Here is a 20,743-nt window from a genome sequence, read left to right as displayed (position 1 = left end):
CTGGCTTATGGGACCCAGCCGGCACTCCGGGCTCCAATCACCAGTCAGCGGCCCGAGTCTCAGCCACAGTGAGTCTTTCCCCTCGGGGCAATGTCCGTCTGCCGGGCCCGCCGGGACCAAGGCTTCAGGTCCGGCCGCACGTCGGGTGACGCACGCCGGGGAGCTGTTTACGTAAGCTCGCGACGTCGCGGCCCAGTCCGACGAAGTTTCTGCTGTTTGTACGCTCCGTTCCAGCAGTCCGACGCCGCCGAGACTCCCCACACTTGTGTCGGCTGTCTCAGGGATGTTCGAGACACCTTCCGCTACGCCAAGGCTCCGCCAATGTCAGGATTATTGTCAAGGATCGTGGGTGACAGCGCAGAGCTCCTCTTCTAGGCGTCCGCCATCGTTGTTGGCAAGCTCCGCTCCCCTAATACAAGATGTTTGATACCAAACATCTGTAGTGTCAGTGAACCATCATGTAGCTGGGGAACCAGTGTCCAGCATGTGTATTTAAAATGGCTATTATGTTCACTTGTAATATCTAAGATTCGACTCAGACATCACAACAGAGCTCTGCAGTGGGATCCTGTCAGCAACATCCAACCTAGCCCAGACACCATGCGCAGTGCTCAGAAAACTGTGGTCCTTCCTGTGTGGGTTTGTCCTCTGTGGCTTGTAAACAGAGATTTATTGAAAGAAAACTAATTTCTTTTACAAAGTTATACTATATTCCATACAAAGCATTTGTTTCTAGCTGCGGCACTAAAACATATCCGAATTGACATCAAATCCTCGGTTAGGTTTCTTTCCTGTGAAGGAAACAAACCAGCAGAAATCCACCGGGACTCCGAAGAACTGCGGGACAGTACAAAGGACACCTGGAAGTGGTGAGATTTTATTTCAGATTTTTCTGGTTCTCCCACATGAACAGTGAACCCTGAAGAGTTCCTAGGGAGCCTGGGGTGCGGCTGGGCTCGCAGCAGGAGGTGAGCACCCGATCTCGGCTGCTGGTCCTGCGGCAGCTGTCCGAACTCTCCCGACAAGCAGCACCTTGGAGGAGCTAGAGGCAGAGACAGGTGTGTGGTGCCTGCGGGGGGCAAGTCTACAGCAAGGCCTCGGAGCCCTGCTGTACAGCACCTGCCACCTGGACCACCAGAAGGTGCCCGTCCATGAGTGATGCACATTTCGGCTTTGTTCAAAGTCGACACGTTATCTTTGTGTGTGAAAACCTCCAAATGTAGAAACACATGTTGAGACTCAGAAGAACTACTTGCAGTATTAAAGCTTCCAGACAGCACTTCTAATGACACTCTTTAATATTTCATTATTTTGCATAGTGCGGACAACATCAGTGAGACGTTAAGAGCGTTTATGGACAGTAAAATATGCTTGGCAGTTGTAGCATCTCATATACGTTTATATTCAAATGCACAACATCCCCCTAAGTGGGGTGAAGAAGCACGTTTTGGGACGGGTCACGTTACGCAGTTGTGGAGTGCATGGTAGGCATAGTTTTGCATGTGTTAGGCTACTGTATGAGAAGCCTTTTTGGTGTTGTGCCAAGCGACCAGAGATATGCTCTTGTCTTTTGGTGCAGTGCTTAGTAGCATTATGGTCAGGGCAATACCACTGTATTTATATGATGCCACATATTCCATAATTTGATCAAACAGGTCTATAATTTTGTCTTCCCCTGTTGTATAGTGGCACTGGTCATAGACGTATTCAAGAAAGGAAAGGGAATACAGTAGAGGAAAATGTGATGTAAATCAGTTACCTGGAAAACATCGCCACTTGCTTAGCTAAGAGGGGCTTTTATCATTAAACTGTAGCCTGGGCCATTCTTGGTTCCAAAGCGATGTTATAACGATTTGTGTACTGCACTAATCACCTCTGAGGATATTCATGCGCTTGAGTAGGTGTATAAAAAAACACAAGGAGTTAGGCCCAGTGGGACGAGGGCTAGGAAGGGCCGTTAAACTATAATCACTCAAAGAATAGCCTACACCTCGATTTGCTGAAAAATACGCAATCTATTCCTGCTTAAAGATAAACACATTTCTTCTGTTCATCTCGGTATTTAATTTTGACCTTTTTACTTATGACCTTAATTTGTAGGTTTCATACATTGATACAATGAGAAAGAACATCATCGTTTCATGGCTACATCGCGAAACTTATAAACGTTTTTGAAAAAACAATTCGAAAAATGATAAATCGTGCTCCTCATTCATTAATTGTGAACAAATATTGTCAAAAACAAAGATACAGTTTTATATCACCGCAGTTTTCTTTCAATATTCCACTTCTTATATGATCAACAAGGATGAAAAAATCCTAAACCTTCCTTTGATACCTCTATTTGATGACTATCACATACAGTCACTAGATCATAGAAGTTAACAACAAGAAAAAAAAACTTAGTTGAAACAAAAATTCCTTTGTTGTAGCGTGAAAATAGACCACAACGCCTCTATTTGTTTTGAGACTATGCCGACGCATTTCGAGTAATGGTGTATCATTCACAGGACTCTCCTCCGGGCTGTCTTATTCCTGTCTGTAATGAATTGTTTGTGAAAAAAAAAATACTAAAATAGCTCACTTCACATCTACTCTTACTTAGATCAGGACTATTATACCTGAATGGCGTGAACACACTATCTCATATTGTCGGTGTTGGCTTGCTGAATTCCTTTGTGAGCATCTTAAACCCAATTGTGCCTTTGCAAAAAAAACGGGTACTTCATTTTGTTTCTATCTGTTTAAAACTACAGTGAACACTTGTGCCACTGTGGGAAAATTACCTGCTTAGATGTTTGCTCAAACCAGCCGGATTAGTTTTTTAAAATTCAATCGGAACTTCGTGTCCTTTCTGTAAGAAAAGGGTTGTTGCGTTTTACTGACCTGGATTACAACATTGTATCTGTTAGCAATAACAATGTTTTGAACAGTTACCTTGTCGGTTCGGTTTCTTTGACGAAGCCGCCTTCAAGTTCAATCGGAGCCTCGTATCCCTTCTGCAAGAGAAGGATTATGGCTCTTTATTCCCCGGGGCTGCGACATTGTGTCTACTGACAATCCCAATATTTCAACTAATTACCTTGCGGGTTCAGTTTCTCAAACGAAGCCACCTTGTCAGTCGTTGGAGTATAATTCTTTATGGCGCATTCATCTAAAAGTAAAAGTGTGGGGGTGTTTAGTTATCAATAGCACACCACGTATTATTCATCAAACACTCGTTGTGCCTAGTACTCACCAGCAAGTGCCTCCCAAACAGTTTTTCTCATGTTCCGTTAAACGCTATCCGCCATTACGCGGTCCCGGTTCCATTCGAAACAAAGTTCGTGGGTGTTTACATATTGCCTCTAATCACTTACGAATTGCTGCCTCTGAGTAACCTATCTTGGGAAATGTAGTTTCACTTAAAGACTTGATACTAGTATATTCTATGATTTATAGTATCGTCGATCTTCCTGAGACCATGGGCCACTGCACTCGGTAATCTCTCTTTTGTGACATTACACTTCGCCAATCATTACGTTAGTGTAAAAAAAGTCTCCAGTGCCGAGCATAAACATTTGTGGCTCATAGACGGTGCATTCTGGGATATGTAGTATCATATCCTGTTCAGCTCACTCATGCTGTTCAATCCGGTGCTAATGCTGTTAAATTTCATCATCAGATAGGCTTCCTTTTTCAACAAGACTTTTTCTAAATCTATGGATCTGTTTGTGGCATTTATTGCAGCCAAAATTGTCCATTGACAGTCATTCTCACCGTGGGATTTTTTTAGAAAATGTTACACCATCGGAGCAAAAATGACCTCCTTCTTGATTCTGGATCTGTGCGTGTGATTCTGGCATTTATCTGTTGACTTGTTTTTCCTATATACATTTTTTGCAAGGGCACAATACGGCGTAAATTACATTTCTGGTTCTACAATTAGTAAAGTTGGCATGTTTCTACTTTATTCCATTATAATCAAATTCAGTGCCCTCAATGGTGTTATTGCAAGCCACGCAATTGCCACACTTATGGTGGCCCTGCATTGGTTTCAAATTCCATTGCAAAATTAAATCGCTTTTTGGTTTTGGAACTGAGATGTCAGCACGAATGATCTGTTGGCCAATGCTTGGATTTTTTCTCATGGCAAATATTGGTTTCTGAAAAGGATATTCAAGATTTTCAAGAAGATGCCAATTTTCAAGAATAATCTGTCGGAATTTATTCTTTGAGGCCAATTGTAGTGACACACACTAATCTTTCCAGTTCTTTCTTTTCTTTAATCTGTAGCAGGTTCTCTCTTGGTGTAAACCTGGCATGTTTTTTGGAGTGCTTAAGTAGTTTCTAAGGATAACCTTGCTTGATCACTTCACTACAAAAAGATGTTGCATGATTTTCATAGTCTGATAGCTCCGTACAGTTTCTCCTAATGCGCAATAGTTGCCCATATGGGAGATTTTCCTTAAGACTGTGGGTGTGCACTCTTGTAGTATAAGATTGTATTCTTATCAGTTTCTTTCTTGTACAATGATGTTCTTAGCCTTTGTTTGCCTATACTGATTTCAACATCAAGAAAAGTCATTTTGGTTTTGCTGGACTGGATCGAGAATTTAATGTCACTATGTCGGGCATTAAGCCAATCATAAAACAGATTTAACTCCATCTGGCTCCCCTGCCACAGGAGCCAGATATCATCAATATATCTTAGCCATTGGCTTATTTTGCTCTTGTAAGGGTTATTTTCAATTAATCTTTCTTTGTATTGGGTCATGTACAACACGGCCATCTCCAGTGCATATGGACAGCCCATGGCCGTACCCTTAACTTGTACAAAAAATTGGTCCTCGAACTAAAAATAATTACTCTTAAGGGCCACCTCAGCCAATTGTACAATAAAGGAAGTAGGGACGTTATGTGGTCGTTCTCTTTGGTCCAAATAAAGTTCCATCACTTCTAGGGCTTCGTCTTGCGGAATATGTGTATAAAGTGATGTGACATCAAGTGTCACCATCACTTGTGTTTCCTCATCAAACAGTGTGCCTTCAATCTTTGTAATAAAATCAGTTGTGTCTCGTAGATATGACTTGACTTCCTTTAAATACAATACCGCTGAAGGGAGGTATAGAAAGCGCATTACATCACACCACCTCACAAAGAACAAAGAGAGAAATTTGCCAACTTTGTTTGTAGAAGGACATGGTCTTGAATGAAAGAATTGCCATTTTCTAGTTTCTTGTCTGTCAGGACACCCCAACAGCAATGAGAATATATCATTATGTTTCCTCCCTTGAAACCCCCTCCCCCCACTTTTCTTTATAATTACAGGTACAACTAAGGAATCAGGTTAATATACTGTAATCCAAAAAGATTTTCAGACCTCATTGGTCTATAACCACAGAGACACACCGATCTCTCGCACCTTTTCCCTTACATCCCTTTGCACTCTAGGTCCTGAAGAAAGCACACCTGACCCACATGGGCAAACACTGGGGCTGAAACATGTCGACCTTTTTATGGACAAATTTAAGTTCGGGTGATTCCTAATGAATCCCCCTACGCACGGAACAGATTTTAAAACCAACTCTAAACCCAGAACTATTAAAGGAATTTTTTCAATCTGGCTATACAAGTTTTTTACAAAGAAACCCCTTCTGTGAGACCCACTACGAAACCCCCTGAATTACTGATCACTACAGCTCTAACCAGAGGATACCACCTGGTCGAGGAAGCAGAACCACTAACCCTATGATGATGCGGTCACGTTCCTAAGGAGTAAGTCGGAGAATCAAGATATACCGCCACCACTGACCTCCGTACCTGAACGAGGGTTTTTTATCGGTACAGTGCAAACAATATTGCTAAAAACCTTAGTTACGCCGGACAAGTGATCCACCCCCCAGTTGATTTTTTTGATATATAAACAAGGAACCCGTGTGGATCACTTTTTCTTCCTTCTCCCTCTTATTGATTAAAGATATTGCCAATTGGAGGAGCATTGTACCATTTTAGGGAAAGATCTGGCACTGGTGACATGGATAGCAGGAACCCAGTGCATTTCTGTAAAAATTGCATCAAATAGCAGGAAAAAGTGGGCACTTTCCTACACTTACCAATGTCTTTTTGCACCAGTAGACCTGTGTCAGACTCCACGCACTCGATTCTCTGCCTCCTAGTCCACTAACGGTGTGCCAAAATATGCCTGTTTTACTTCAAAAAAGAACATTGCCAATGGAAACATCGTTCAATGCTTTTTTTGTGTTACTGTATTCGTTCACATTGCTTTTCCAAGCATTATTTTCACTAGGTGTGTGTACCAGAAGAAGGCATCTGGCCAGCCCACAACTACTCTGAATGCTCAGCAGTGGGCTCCAGTGTCCAGGCAATTCGATATCTTGTCAAAACTTCACGCAATAGCTTAAAACAGGTCCATCACCAGTAAGGTAACGTTTATGTAATCTCATCTGGTATGGAGTCTTGTATATACCAACCACGGTCATCAGAGGATCTCCGAGCTATGCTGTGTCCTCGATCACATGTACTCCTAGCGGTCTGTCAATTATGAGACACTACTAGCAACAATTCTCATCCATAAGGAAACAAAAGAGTCTTTGTTCAGAGGCAGGGTGGCAAAACTCACCAGAATGTCGACCTTCAGGAGACATAGATGCAGCTGGTTGCGCTGAAGTATTGTGCATCTCAGTGGTGGTCGATGCCTGGTGGAGTTGTGTCCGAGGAGTTGTTGACCTTTGTGGCTGGCCTGTGTCCAGAATCTCTGGGGTGGGTTTATGCTGCGAGGCGGGAGAGGAACTGGGCAGGAAAGAATCAGGGAAGGTGTCCTCAAACCAACACTTCTCTTCATAACTGTTGGTGGCATCAGAAATATTGGCATGCCCTGTGTGCAAAAAACCAGATGATAAACTCTGGCCAAAAGAGAAACATTGACATGGAATGGTAAACTAGAGTCAGGATGAGAAAAGGATAGGATAGCATGAAGGAAAATCGATAACAAGGTCAAGAAGTGTTTGCCCAAGACAACAGTAGAGGATACCACAGGGATGAGTTGCTGCCCTGCACCAGCGCAATGCCACTTCCAAATATCAGGACTCTAGCTCGCGGGCATGGACAATTCTCAAAGTTACTAAAAGCTTGCCCGCCCATGTACAGCATCAGCTCCTCTCAAGTTCCCAATAGCCCCTGCATTAGTGCAGTGGAACTTCTTCCTGAATCACTAATATCTGTTCCTCCTGCATTCCTAGAAGCCAGCTGCTCCAGTGCAGTACTGATTCTCACTCGGTCCCTGCTGACAGTACCACTTTCTCTAGCACTCCCAATACCTGATCCTCTACATGCAGCACTAGTTCCTCCTGAGGTCCCAAATTCGGGTCTTCCACCACCCTGTTCCCAATACACATGGACAAACCAGTTATTAAGAACTCACAAGGGATTTGCATGACAGAGTGGTGTAGCAGTCAGAAGGAATAGGAGCTTTAAGAATTCAAGCTGACTAGCACTACAAAGAGGAAGAGTGTGTTAAGAATTCTGGAGACACCGGTGCTGCTATGTCAGAACCTGGTAATTCTGCAGGGCGTTCGGGATACAGAAGGAAATGCACCATATGTGTGCAGGGTAAACAGGCTTGCCACATAGGCAGATCAACTTATTTAAAAGAAAGTAGAAGTAAAGACAAAAGAAGAGATTACAACAGAAGAGAAACTATAGAACGGGAAGACAAGGGCACTGTGAAAAGAAATACAATGAAGAGCCATCAGGTTAGAAAGTGGAATGTTTAAGGTAAGAGGAGGGGAAGTAAATAACAATGTAAAAGAGTGAGAAGGCTACATACAACAAGAGCACAGGAATACCAGAAGGTGGGGAAAAACAAGAGGGTATGGCTGGGCTTGTAGACATATGCATGTACCACACCTGGCTGGAACTGGATGACACAGTCCACCCCTTTAGAGGGACCCCGAAGCTTGCTGTTGGGAACCTGCTGCAAAAGGTCAAAGACATCGTGGTAGCCCAACTCCCAGCTGAGGTTTTCTAGGTCAATGCCCCGCTGATGCATGAGAACCTCTATCAGCTTCAGCACCCTGATCCCGCCAGCAAACATTGGCCGTGTGAGCACACTTAGAATTTCTTCATCTAGCCCTGTGGGACACAAACAAAAAGCTTAGAAATAATGTTAGCTCCATCGGATGACAGGGATGGTCAACTCTTTCTTGTACAGAGCTGCCCTCCCAAAAAAAAGCTGGTGAAAACTTGAGCATTATGTTGCGTCACAGGAGCGTTCAAAAGCTGAGAGCAGCTCGAAGGCTATCGCACAAGTTACTACTTGTGTAACGATATATCTGTAAGAGACATTAGTTAGTGATAGATTCCTTACCTTAGAATATTCCCAGGCGTCAGACTGGATCCGGAAACGTTTGCGTAGCATTACCCCTGCGCGTCGGTAGGCTTCGTCCGCGGCTCAACGTCCGTCGTTCGCACCGGAATGACGTCGCCGGAGTACTTAGACGCCGCCCTCGCGCGCTGACGTCAGTTCTTATACACAGCTTTTCCACGCCAGATACGCAGAGCCATGATAGAACCAACACTGGTGCCATGAAACTAAGGCCCTGAAAGGGGATGCCCTTAACCCTAGATATCGGTTCGCAGAACGGGGAGGATGGGTGGGTCGGTAAGGAATCTATCACTAACTAATGTCTCTTACAGATATATCGTTACACAAGTAGTAACTTGTGCATCTGAAAGAGACACATTAGTGATAGATTCCTTACCTTAGAATAGATACCCCAGCAATACCAACCCCAGTGGTGGGTCTGCGAACCAACAATCACACCAGAAAGTCCTGGAGGACGGAATGGCCAAAGAAGCCATCTCTCCAGACTGGACTGTCCAGGCAGTAGTGTCACGTGAATGTGTGCAGCGAGGCCCACGTAGCTGCCTGACAAATGTCCTGCAAGGGGACTCCTCAGCTCAGGGCAGTAGTAGTCGCCGTGGCACGAGTGGAGTGGGCCCTCAGCCCAACAGGAGGTTCCTTTTTAGCCAAAGAGTAACACGCCTGGATGCACAATACGATCCACCGAGAAATGGTCCGCTTGTGCACCGCCCGTCCCGTCTTAGCGCCCACGTAACCAACAAAGAGTTGGTCATCCACCCGGAACTGGCGTGTGCGATCCAGATAGTAAGAGAGCGCATGTTTTGGGTCTAGACTGTGGAGCCTCTCTTCCTCTTTCGAGGGATGTGGAGGCGGAAAGAAGGTGGGCACGGTGATGGACTGCCCGATGTGGAAGGCTGTGACTACCTTGGGCAGGAAAGAGGGTCTTGTCCGCAACACAACCTTGGCCAGATGGACAGAAAGGAAAGGAGGTTTGGAATAAAGAGTCTGGAGCTCACTCACTCTCCTGGCAGAGGTGATGGCAACCAGGAAAGCAGTCTTCAGAGTAAGAAGACGGAGAGGACAGTTATGAAGTGGCTCAAAGGGAGCGCACATCAGATAAGTAAGTACAAGGTTCAAGTCCCACTGAGGCATCACGAATGGAACAGGAGGGAACATGTGTGTGATGCCCTTCAAAAACCTATTTACAATTGGGGACTTGAACAAAGATGGCTGATCAGGTAGCCTTAAGAAGGCGGAGAGGACAGAAAGGTAGCTCTTGATGGTGCCCAGAGCAGAGCCCTGCTGGGCAAGAGAAAGAAGGAAGAGGAGAAACTCAGAAAGGGGGACAGAGAGTGGATCCACAGCCTTTACTGTGCACCATGCCACAAATCTGTTCCACCTGCAGGCGTATACTGACTTTGTGGCGGGACGCCTGGCTGCCAGAATGACATTACAGACTTCAGGAGGCAATTCAAATGGCCTCAACTGTCGCCGCTCAATCTCCAAGCTTGTAGGTGGAGACTGGACAGGTTTGGGTGGAGGACCGTCCCCTGCTGCTGCGAAAGAAGGTCCTCCCGAAGAGGCAGACGAATCGGGGGATCGACAGACATGCTGAGTAGCTCTGGATACCAATATCTTCGTGCCCAGTCCGGAGCCACAAGGATAACCTGGGCCCAGTCGCGCCAGATCTTCTTCAGCACTCCGGGCAGAAGGGATGTATGACGGTACAACGCGTGGTATTACCGCGCGTACCGTTACAACGCGTCTTTTACAACACAAGTCGTTACCACGACTTGCGCTGTAGGGGTGCGGACTTAGGAATAGTTAAATTTACTATTCCAACACCAGCCTACGTACAGTAGGGAAGGTGTTGGAATAGTGAATCTACTATTCCTTATCCTTGAGCGCCCTCCAGCGCAAGTCGTGGTTACGACTTGCGTTGTAAAAGACGCGTTATAACGGTACTGCGTTGTAAAGAATGTTCCCCGGGCAGAAGTGGTATAGGCGGAAAGGCGTACAATAGACCGCAACTCCACTCGCGACGAAAAGCGTCTCCGAGCGAGTGCCGCCTTGGAAATTCCAACGTGCAGAACTGATGACATTGCGCGTTTTCTTCTGTGGCGAATAGATCTAACCAAGGCTCTCCCCACTGCTGAAAGAGACCTTGTGCCACGTCAGAGTTCAGACGCCATTCGTGATCCATCATGCACCGACGGCTGAGTTTGTCCGCCCTGGCGTTCAGAGAACCTGCCAGGTGTTGAACCACCAGGGCCACGCCCTGATGTTCCAGCCACTGCCAGAGGCGCAGAGCCTCCTGGCATAGGGTCCACGACCCCACCCCGCCCTGTTTGTTGCAGTACCACATGGCGTGGTGTTGTCTGTGAACACCTGCACTACACTCCCCCGGACAGAGGGGAGGAATGCCTTCAGTGCAAGACGGATCACCCGCAGCTCCAGAAGGTTGTTGTGGAGCTGGGACTCCGCCGGAGACCAGACGCCTCTGATCTCCGCCTCTCCCATATGGCCCTCCCAGCCCTGGAGGGACGCGTCCATCAAAACTACATGCTCCGGTTGGGGTAGGGAGAGGGATCTGCCGCTGACCCAATCGCGGTCCGTGAGCCACCACTGCAACTGTCTTTCAGTGCCCTCCGAGATCAAGACATGGTCGGACAAGTTGCCCTGAGGCTGGGCCCACTGAAACTTCAGGTCCCACTGCAGAGCCCGCATCCGCCACCATGCGTGATGCACCAGAAGGATGCAGGAGGCCATCAGCCCCAGAAGCCGCAGCATCAACCTGACCGAGACTCGGGATAAAGGCTGAAAGATCGGAATCAGAACCTAAATATCCCGAACCCGCTGTTCGGGAGGATAAACCCGAAACTGCGCCGAGTCTAGAACTGCCCTGATGAAGAGGAGCTTCTGAGAGGGACACAGGTGTGACTTCGGCACATTGATGGAGAACCCCAGCAGGTACAGGAGGTCGGCCGTAGTCTGGAGGTGGCTGACGACTGTCTGGGGCGAGCCCGCCCTCAACAACCAGTCGTCAAGGTAGGGGAAGACAAACCCCTAACCTGCGCAGATGAGCTGCGACCACCGCCATCACTTTCGTGAACACCTGTGGGGCGTTGGAAGGCCGAAGGGGCGCACGGTAAACTGAAAGTGCTCGTGGCCTACCGTGAACCGCAGGTAACGCCGGCAGGACGGGGATGTGAAAATAAGTGTCCTGCAAGTCCAACGCTACCATCCAGTCTCCAGGGTCTAGGGCAGCTAAAACTTGAGCCAATGTCAGCATCTTGAACCTCTCCTTCCGGAGGAAGCCGTTGACGTTCCGTAGGTCCAAGATAGGGCGCAGGCCCCCTTTGCCCTTCTTGGGTACCAGAAAGTAGTGGGAGTAACAACCACCCCCTACTTCTGGCCCAGGGACGTGCTCGATGGCCCCCTTGGCCAAGAGGGCCGTAACTTCCTCTTGCAGAAGTTGCAAGTGATCCCCCGACACGCAGTGGTATTGCGGTAGCATGGCTGGAGGGGTCGACCCAAAGGGGAGGAAGTAGCCCCTTCGGACGATTTGCAGCACCCACATGTCCGACGTGACAGTGCGCCAGTAGAAGTGGTGATGGCGAACCCTGCCCCCCACTGGGCCTGAAAGCACGGACTAGGAGGGTTTTAAGGCGGATGCTGCGGGGGAGGTGTGGACTGGCCTTGCCGTTGTCCCCGACTGCCGCCACGGCGGTTTCCACGGCCCCCACCGCGCTGTGTATTAGTCTGCGGTGCGTGGCTGGCAGCATGTGTGGGGGCGCCCCTTCCTTGGCCACGAAAGGAGAGAAAGGCACCCATTTGCTGGCGTGGGGCCAAGAGGCCCAAGGACTTGGCCGTAGCCATGGAGTCCTTAAAACGCTCAAGCGCATGGTCTGCCTTGTCACCAAAGAGGCGAGGATTATGAATCCGAAACCGGTCCCAGGATGCTTGTTTCCGGTCCAGGGAAGACATGGCTTGGCAGTTCGGGCTGGACTGTTCCCATAAGGCACAGGGTCAGACTGATTTGCATATAGCCATGTCTGAACTGGGGTGGCTGAGTGAACTAAAGAATGGTGATGGATTAAACCCAGATCAGTTGACTGGGGGTGAGTGTTTGATTTGTTCGAACACTCCGTCCATCATCCCCTTTTGTATCGCTTTGTTCGCCCTAAGTGTGGCAGGGTATACTCAGACGTGAGTCCCTTGTTCACTTGGCCACTGGATTCAAGATAGCCTGGCTGATGAGGATTATGAATCCGAAACCGGTCCCAGGATGCTTGTTTCCGGTCCAGGGAAGACATGGCTTGGCAGTTCGGGCTGGACTGTTCCCATAAGGCACAGGGTCAGACTGATTTGCATATAGCCATGTCTGAACTGGGGTGGCTGAGTGAACTAAAGAATGGTGATGGATTAAACCCAGATCAGTTGACTGGGGGTGAGTGTTTGATTTGTTCGAACACTCCGTCCATCATCCCCTTTTGTATCGCTTTGTTCGCCCTAAGTGTGGCAGGGTATACTCAGACGTGAGTCCCTTGTTCACTTGGCCACTGGATTCAAGATAGCCTGGCTGATGAGGATTATGAATCCGAAACCGGTCCCAGGATGCTTGTTTCCGGTCCAGGGAAGACATGGCTTGGCAGTTCGGGCTGGACTGTTCCCATAAGGCACAGGGTCAGACTGATTTGCATATAGCCATGTCTGAACTGGGGTGGCTGAGTGAACTAAAGAATGGTGATGGATTAAACCCAGATCAGTTGACTGGGGGTGAGGGTTTGATTTGTTCAAACACTCCGTCCATCATCCCCTTTTGTATCACCAAAGAGGCGACGGCCAATAAACGGCATGGCCATAAGGGTGGCCTGGACATCAGCCGAAAAGTTGGCGGTCCTCAACCAGGCGTGGCGTCGAACCGCCACTGTCGTTGCCATCGCTCTGCCCAGTGAGTCCGTGGTATCCAGCCCACACCGGATGTAATAGAGCGCCGCATCTCGACCCTCCGCAAGGGCTTGGGCGAGTTTAGTTCGGGCCTCCTCCGGACATTGTGGCAGCACGTCCGCGACCGTGTCCCACAGAGTGTGGGTGTAGCGGCCCAAGAGGCATGCGGTATTGACTGACCACAGTCCCAAACTCAGGGACGAGAACACCTTCTTACCGAATTGTTCGTACCTCTTGGATTCCCGATCGGGCGGAGCCGTCGGGAATGCGGTCTGGGAAGTAAAGGCCTGATAACCAGGCTCTCGGGGGTGGGGTGGGTGGACAAGAAGCAAGGGTCGCCCGGAGCCGGGCGGTAGCGTCTGGCCACGTTCCTATCTACAGGTGGACCTGTAGCGGGCTTGGACCAAGTGCCCAAAAGAACATCACACAAGGCCTCATTAAACGGCAGCAGAGGCTCAGTCGAGCTTGCCTACAGTTTAAGGACCTCAGTGAGGAGGTTAGTCCTCACGGCAGCGATGGGGAGCTCTTGGCCCAATGCCCTGGCCGCCCGCGTTAACACTACACTGTAGGCAGCCCCCTCCTCCGTAGCCACGGTTGGAGGGGAGACAAAACCAGTGTCTGGCGAAGTGTCCAGTCCACTGGCATCCCCAAGCTCATATGTCCAGTCCTGTTGAGACTGGCACTTCTGTGCCAGAGGGCCCACAGACCCCTCCCAATCTCCCTCGTCACCCATCTCCTGAAATTCAGGTTCAACGGATGGTGCCGGTTCGTGGAAGTAAAAGTCTCCATACGACGTCGAGAGCGGCGCCCAGCGGCGCTGCTCCGGCGCTGGAACCGAATCAAGGGTAGGATTGGGGACGGCGTCGCCGGGGGCGTCACCCTAGGGGCCGGTGTCGGTGAGGTCGACCGGCGACGACCCGGATCCAGTGGGGGCCTGCGGCGCTGGGACCGAAGTCGCCGGCGGCGCCGGGGCCGAAGCACCTGACTGCGTCGGAGCCGAAGCACCCGACCCGCTAGGCCCCCCAGCCGGAACCGCCGGGCCCGAAGGCGCCACGGAGCCCAGCGGAGGAGGGAGAGACCTCATGGCCATGAGGTACTGCTCGACCTCCTCTGGCGTCGCATCGTGCCCAGGGACCGGAAGGTATTGGGCAGGTTGCGACGCCCGCGACTCCGACTGAGCCGCGTGTGTGGTGTCACCCGAACCCCCCCCGGTCACATCGCGCGAGCGTCGGGGTGGGTCGGAAGAACGATGACGCCTTTCCGATCTCTCATGCTTACCTGAGGACCTTGATCCTGAAGACCGATACAGACTCTCGGAACTACGAGGGCTCCGACCCCGCGACCGGTCCCTCGACCTCCTATGGGACCGGGACCTTGAACGGTGCGGGGCCGACTTCCGGAGCTCAAGCCGCTTGCGGGACCGCTCCCGCCTAGCCTTAGACGTCAGGGCCCGGCAGTCGGAGCAGGTTCGGTCGTCGTGATCGAGGCCTAGACACTGAAGACACCGGTGGTGGGGGTCGGTAACCGACATCGGTCGGTTGCACTTGGAGCAGGGTTTGAACCCGGGCATCCCTACCGGCACCGTAGGAGTCGAGCGGCTCAAGAAAAACAGATCAAAAGATCAAAAAAGTTTAGTCAAAAAGTGACTAAGGGGTTGAGCTTCTCCGGATCTGCGCTAGCTGGCACGGAAAAATGAAGAACTGACGTCAGCGCGCGAGGGCGGCGTCTAAGTACTCCGGCGACGTCATTCCGGCGTTAACGACACCGAACGGGGAGCCGCGGACAACGCCTACAGACGCGCAGGGGTATTGCGACGCAAAAGTTTCCAGATCCAGTCTGACTGGGGATATTCTAAGGTAAGGAATCTTTCACTAACGTGTCTCTTTCAGATATGAAGTGCAGCAGATAGATTCCACTGTTTTTGCTTGCTTTCATGGTCTTTAGACAACATGCCAATCAGGTGTTAATGACATTTCGTTCATCATTTCTCTTACAGCTTTCATAACCCTTATTAGTAAATGTTGCATTTTTTCGGCATTTCAACAGAGCTGCTTCAAGTAAATGGCAGCCCCTGACCTCTCACAAAATGCTTCTGTATCCTACAAAACTCTCACCTTTCCGATCTTTGGAATGTAGGCAACAACTAGCTATATTTACATACATTTGCAGCTTGATACATTTTCTGTATTCACATGCTGTGCATTATTCCGCCATCTAGTGGTTGCGTCCGGAATTGTTGTATTTCTTTTCTATTTTCTTTTGGTGGAAGGCGTCTACATACCACCATTTGGTGTCCTCCGGTGATGTCAACGTGTTTCCTCCGGAAGCTCCAACCTTTTGTCGCCATTTTCGGATTCTTTCCTTATTTTTTTCTCTTCCTCTTGTCTCATCTTTCTGGTAGAGGAGGGTGGGTTTGCTAGTGCTAGTGAATCCAGAAAATTCTTCAAATGGCTGCAAAACTACACCGACAGGTAAGAAACTATACGTTTTGCAGCGTGAATCTTTTCTGGATTCAAAATGCTGTGCATAGATTTTGTAGCGGTTTGCTGGTCTTTTAGTGGCTGTGTGGAAGAGGAGCACTGGTTTGTAAATATATGTGGTTATATCTATTGTCTTACTTTTGCTTCTTTCTTCATCTGAATGTCCACACAATAATGTTTTTTGAACGTGTGCACTGAAGACGATGCTGCAGCCAAGCAAATGTCTTGAATTGGAGTATTTGCTAGGAATGCGATTGTTGCTCCTTTCTTCCTTGTTGAGTGACCCCTTGGTGCTCCTTGTAAAATCAGTCCTGCTTGTTTTTGGCATAAATGGCTTGAGCAATCCATCTTACAATGGTGTTCTTGGGAACAGGTCGTCCTAGGAAACTGTTAGGAAAAGATATAAAGAATTGCTTTATTTTCCTCTATTCCTTTGTCTTTTCAATGTAATACATGACTGCGTCAAGAGTGTGCAAAGCTTTTTCTGCTTGTGTTTTTTGATTTTGGAAGAAACTTGGAATCTGTATAATTTGGTTTATGTAGAATCTTGATACCACCTTTGGCATAAAGTGTGGATATGTTTTCATGACAATGCTGTCATTATGTATTTGGAAGTAGGGTTCCTGTAGTGTTAGTGCTTGTAATTCACCAACTCAATGTAGAGATGTAATTGCTTTTAAAAATGCTGTGTTTAGTGTGAGCATTTGTGGCGTTGCCATGTGAAGCGGTTCGAATTGTGCCTTCATTATCTGAGCCAGTACTATATTCAAGTTTCATGTGGGTGCTGGTACCCTTTTGGGAGGTGCTATTCTTTTTGCTCCTTCTAGGAACCTTTTGACTACGTGAGAAGTGAAAAAACTCTTTCCAGTTTCTCCTCATGTATAGGCTACAATTGCTGCTACATGTACCCTTAATGACATTCAGCTTACATTACTTTGTGGAAAATGTGTCCGGTATTTTAGAACTGTCCTTTCCCTTGTGATCTTTGAGAGGTTTTTTTTAAGGCACCTTTGGGAGTATCTCTTCCATTTTGCTGTGTAGAATTTTATAGTTGCTGATTTTCTTGCTTCTCTTAGTACTGCCACTGTACTTCCTGGCAGTTTAAGGTGTGCAAATTCTATGTCCTCAGGAGCCATGCAGGCGTAGGCTCTCGGGCTCTGGGTGAAGTACCCTTCCGTTTTGCATTGTTAATAGGTCTTTTCTGTGCACTGTTCCCTGTGTTATCTCCATTATCTCTGAGAACCATGTTTGTCTGGCCCACTGTGGTACAATGAGAATCATTGTCATGTGGCTGATCTTGCATTTGTACATCACTTTGTGGAGACGTGGTATTAGGGGAAAGCGTAAGCAAATATCCCTGACCAGTCTATCCATAGTGCATTCCTTAGGGACTGTTTGCAAGGTTGCCTGGATGCGAAGTGTTGGCATTTTGCATTATGGTGAGTTGCAAATAGGTCTATTTGCGGAGTTCCCCATTTCCTGAATATTTTGTGTAGTTTTGATTGATTCAGTTCCCATTCGTGGGATGCAGACGTCTGTCTGCTCAGTCTGTCTGCCTCTACATTGTCCTTTCCTGGCAAGTGTCCTGAGATTAAGTCTAAACTCTTTGGGATTGCCCATTTCCATAGTTGTTGAGCTAGCGTTGAGAGTGCCAAGGACTGTGTCCCTCCTTGCTTATTTATGTAAAACATGGTGGTTGTTTTGTCTGTTTGTATTAACACTTTCTTTCCGTAAAGCTCCTTTTGAAAGGCTTTTAAGGCTAGGAACACCGTTTTAGCTCCAGGAAATTGATGTGTTTTACCACATCTCCCTGTTTCCACAATCCTCTTACTTTGAGGCTGTTTCGATATGCTACCCATCCTATCTGGGAAGCATCTGTTGTTATGGTTACTGCTGGAGTTGGTTGTGTGACGTTTTTCCCCTGTGCTATGTTTGTTTTGGTCCACCATGCCATCACCTGATGAACTGTTTGTGTGACAACCACTAGATCCTCCCAACTCTTTGTTGCTTGTGAACATTGCTCTTGAAGCCATTCCTGGAATGGACTCATTTGCAAGTGAATGTTGGGGATTAAATGAATGCATGAAACCATCGTTCCTAGAATCTTCCCCACTGTCCTCACTGTCAGAGCTTGCCCCCTGTGGTACAAATGTGTCTCCTGCAGCAGTGCCAATGTTCTCTTCTCGCTTAGGAACACCTTCCCTAGTATAGTATTGATCTGTACTCCTAAGAACACCTACGTTTGTTCTGGCTCCGGCGACGACTTGTCCCAGTGTATTGAAAATCCGAGTTGAACCAGTGGCTCTATCACTTGTTGTATATGCTATTTGCAGAGACTGTATGAGCTTGCTCTTATTAACCAGTCGTCCAGGTACGGGTATACATAAATCCCCCGCCTTCTTAGATGCGCGGCTACTGAAGTTAGGCATTTTGTGAAAACGTTTGGTGCTGATTTTAGGCCGAAAGCTAGCACTTTGAATTAGTGGTATGTTTTGTGGACCACAAACCTTAACAGATTTTTGTGTTTTCTGTTCATTGGAATGTGCAAGTATGCATTCTTTAAGTCTATGGTTGCCATGTAGTCTCCTTTTTGCAACTGAGGTATTACCACTTACAACGTTCTCATTTTGAATCTTAGTGTTTAATTTGTTGAGAAACCTTAGGTCTAGTTTTGACGCAATGTTCCGTCTACTTTTGGAATTAGGAAGTACGTTGAGTAGATGCCGTAGTTACTTTCCTTTTGTGGTACCTGTTCTATGGCCTCTGTGGATTGAAGTTCTAGCACCTCCTGGAGTAATTGGGTAATTATTTTTCCGAATGTTTCTTTTTGTTTGGTCTTTTGTTTGGAGGTTGCTTTGCCAGTTCTATGCAGTAATCGTACTGTATTATGTTTAATATCTATTTGTCTGTAGTGATATCTCTCCATTTGTGGAGGAAGTATTTTAACCTACCACCTACTGGTGTAGTATGTTGGAGGAACTGTTTGTTCAAAGGATAAAGTCTTTATTTTGATAGTGTCTTTGGGGGCTCACTCAGTGATGTTTTGGTGAGTGGCCCACTTTTGGAATGCAGTCACGTTGCTGTGGTTTGCGGTCCTTGTCGTTGTGTTTGCCCTCTTCCCCGAGGGCGCCCTTGAAAGGATTGTCTTACATGTTGGAACTGCCAATTCTGCTGCTGCCCTGGTTGGTAAGTTTGTCAGCATGTTTTGTGTGAGGCTGTGGGTTGATGGTTACCTCTGCCTGCTGGTCTCCTTGAGGATGTGGCTCTACACATGCCTCTAAATTGTAGTGCGCCCATAGACCTTGCTGTTTCATTGTCTTTTTTCAGTTGATTCAGCTTTTCATCTACAATGCTACCAAACAGCTGTTCCCCATAGAAAGGAGAGTTTAGTAGGTTGTTCTGCATTTCTGGCTTGAAACCTGATATTCTCAGCCATGCAGGTCTTCTCTCAGTAATGCCGATCATCATCTGTCTAGATGTGTCTGCAGCTTCTGGGGCAGATTTTAAACATGTGTTTCCCATGTTCTTTCCCTGTTCCACTAAGTGGTTTGCCCTTCTTTGGGACTGTTCAGGCAGGTGCTTGAGTAGTTCTCCTACCTCTTCCCGATGCTATTATGATTGCCTGTTTATCAATGCATTTGAGTTAGCAATGCGCCACTGAATTGCTGCACTCCTCTCGACCTTTCTCCCCATAAGGTCCATCCTTTTGCGCTGCTTGTCTTGCGTTGGTCCAACATTGGTTGGTACATTGGCTCTTTTCCTAGCTGTAGACGTAATAATTGAGTCAGCTGGCACTGACCCTTTGATGTACAGTGGGTCCTTTGAAAAATGTTTGTATTTCTTGTCACCTCTTGGTGTGACTGCCTTGCAAGTGGCAGGCTCTTTAAATGCCTCTTTTCCTTGATTCAGTACACTTGGTAGCATGGGTAGAAATTGGCTCCTTGATTGTGTAGGCAGTAACGTTTCTAGTAGAAAGGATGATTGTGGCTTTTCCTCTTCAAGTTGCACTCCATATGTGTCTGCTGCCCTTTTTGCGACTTGGTTGTACATCCCAATGTCATCTAGTGGTGAAGGCCTCGGATATGTGTCTACCACCTTTTCTGGTGATTCGGCATCAAGATCCTGCCATTGTATGTCTTGAGCCTCCGAGGTTGCCGAGCTCACATACGTAAGTGCCTCATCGTCTTCTTCATCCTCGAAGAATTCCGCTTCTTTGTCCTCGTCGAGCAGTTCGGGCGGCAGCTGCAATTCCTTGGCTGATTTTTCTGCTTCAGTCATTGTTTTTGGCAATAATCATGAATTGCTTCAAGCTTTCGTCGAATTCCTTTTTGCGTTGTAAAATATTCGTCCTCTCAGCCTCTAGTCTTTTCCTTTTCTTGATCTCCGAAGTGTGTGTTTCGGCGTCGAGACCCTCAGCCTCTCTCTTCGTGCTTGATGACACCCACATTGTCGTCAAAGGCTGTTTCGACCTCTCTCGTTTTGACGTCGAGGCGTCTTTTTCATCACCGTCTTCGAATTTTTCGAGAGTTTTTGCCGTCACAGAGTTCTTTTCTAAGGATCCGACAGATTGTTTCTCTTTAGAGGGGGCTGTGATTGTCGACTGTTTCAACGCTGAGGATCCTTTTGAGGTCTTTGAGACCTTTTTTCATGTCTCATCCTGTCTTTTCGAGGTCAACGGCTCTCTTTCCTCCTTTGAAGTTTTCTTCTTAACCTCTACGATTGTGACGTCTGTGTCCTCGTAGACCTCAGGGCCTTCGGCGACGTTGTACTCCTCTTTGCTGGAAAGGCCCAGATCTCAAAGCAACGGTGCTGGCACCTGGCCTTGCATGTTGTAGTTGGCCCTTCTCTGTCTCTCTCTTACCCTCAAGGTTTGTTTTTGGGGTGAAGGCCGAGCACGCATTGCAATCTTCACTTCAGTAATCCAGCGTCAAGCAAAGGTTTTGCAGAA

General features: G+C 47.7%; 1 protein-coding gene across 10 annotated transcripts in view; it reads right to left on the bottom strand.

Moving 5' to 3' along the window:
- LOC144756143 (uncharacterized) overlaps positions 1–20,743 on the bottom strand; it is a 435,391-nt gene that overhangs the window by 124,934 nt on the left and 289,714 nt on the right. For all 10 annotated transcript variants that reach the window (XM_078645713.1, XM_078645718.1, XM_078645715.1 and 7 more), the window contains 2 exons: positions 7,909–8,133; positions 6,623–6,877 (listed from right to left, as the gene is read on the bottom strand). In XM_078645713.1, the coding sequence (XP_078501839.1) occupies positions 6,623–6,877; positions 7,909–8,133 (480 nt within the window). The remainder of the gene's footprint in view (positions 1–6,622; positions 6,878–7,908; positions 8,134–20,743) is intronic.

Source organism: Lissotriton helveticus, chromosome 5_1 (assembly GCF_964261635.1).
Source record: "Lissotriton helveticus chromosome 5_1, aLisHel1.1, whole genome shotgun sequence".
NCBI classification, from domain to species: domain Eukaryota; kingdom Metazoa; phylum Chordata; class Amphibia; order Caudata; family Salamandridae; genus Lissotriton; species Lissotriton helveticus.
This window is presented reverse-complemented; position numbering and strand designations above follow the sequence as displayed.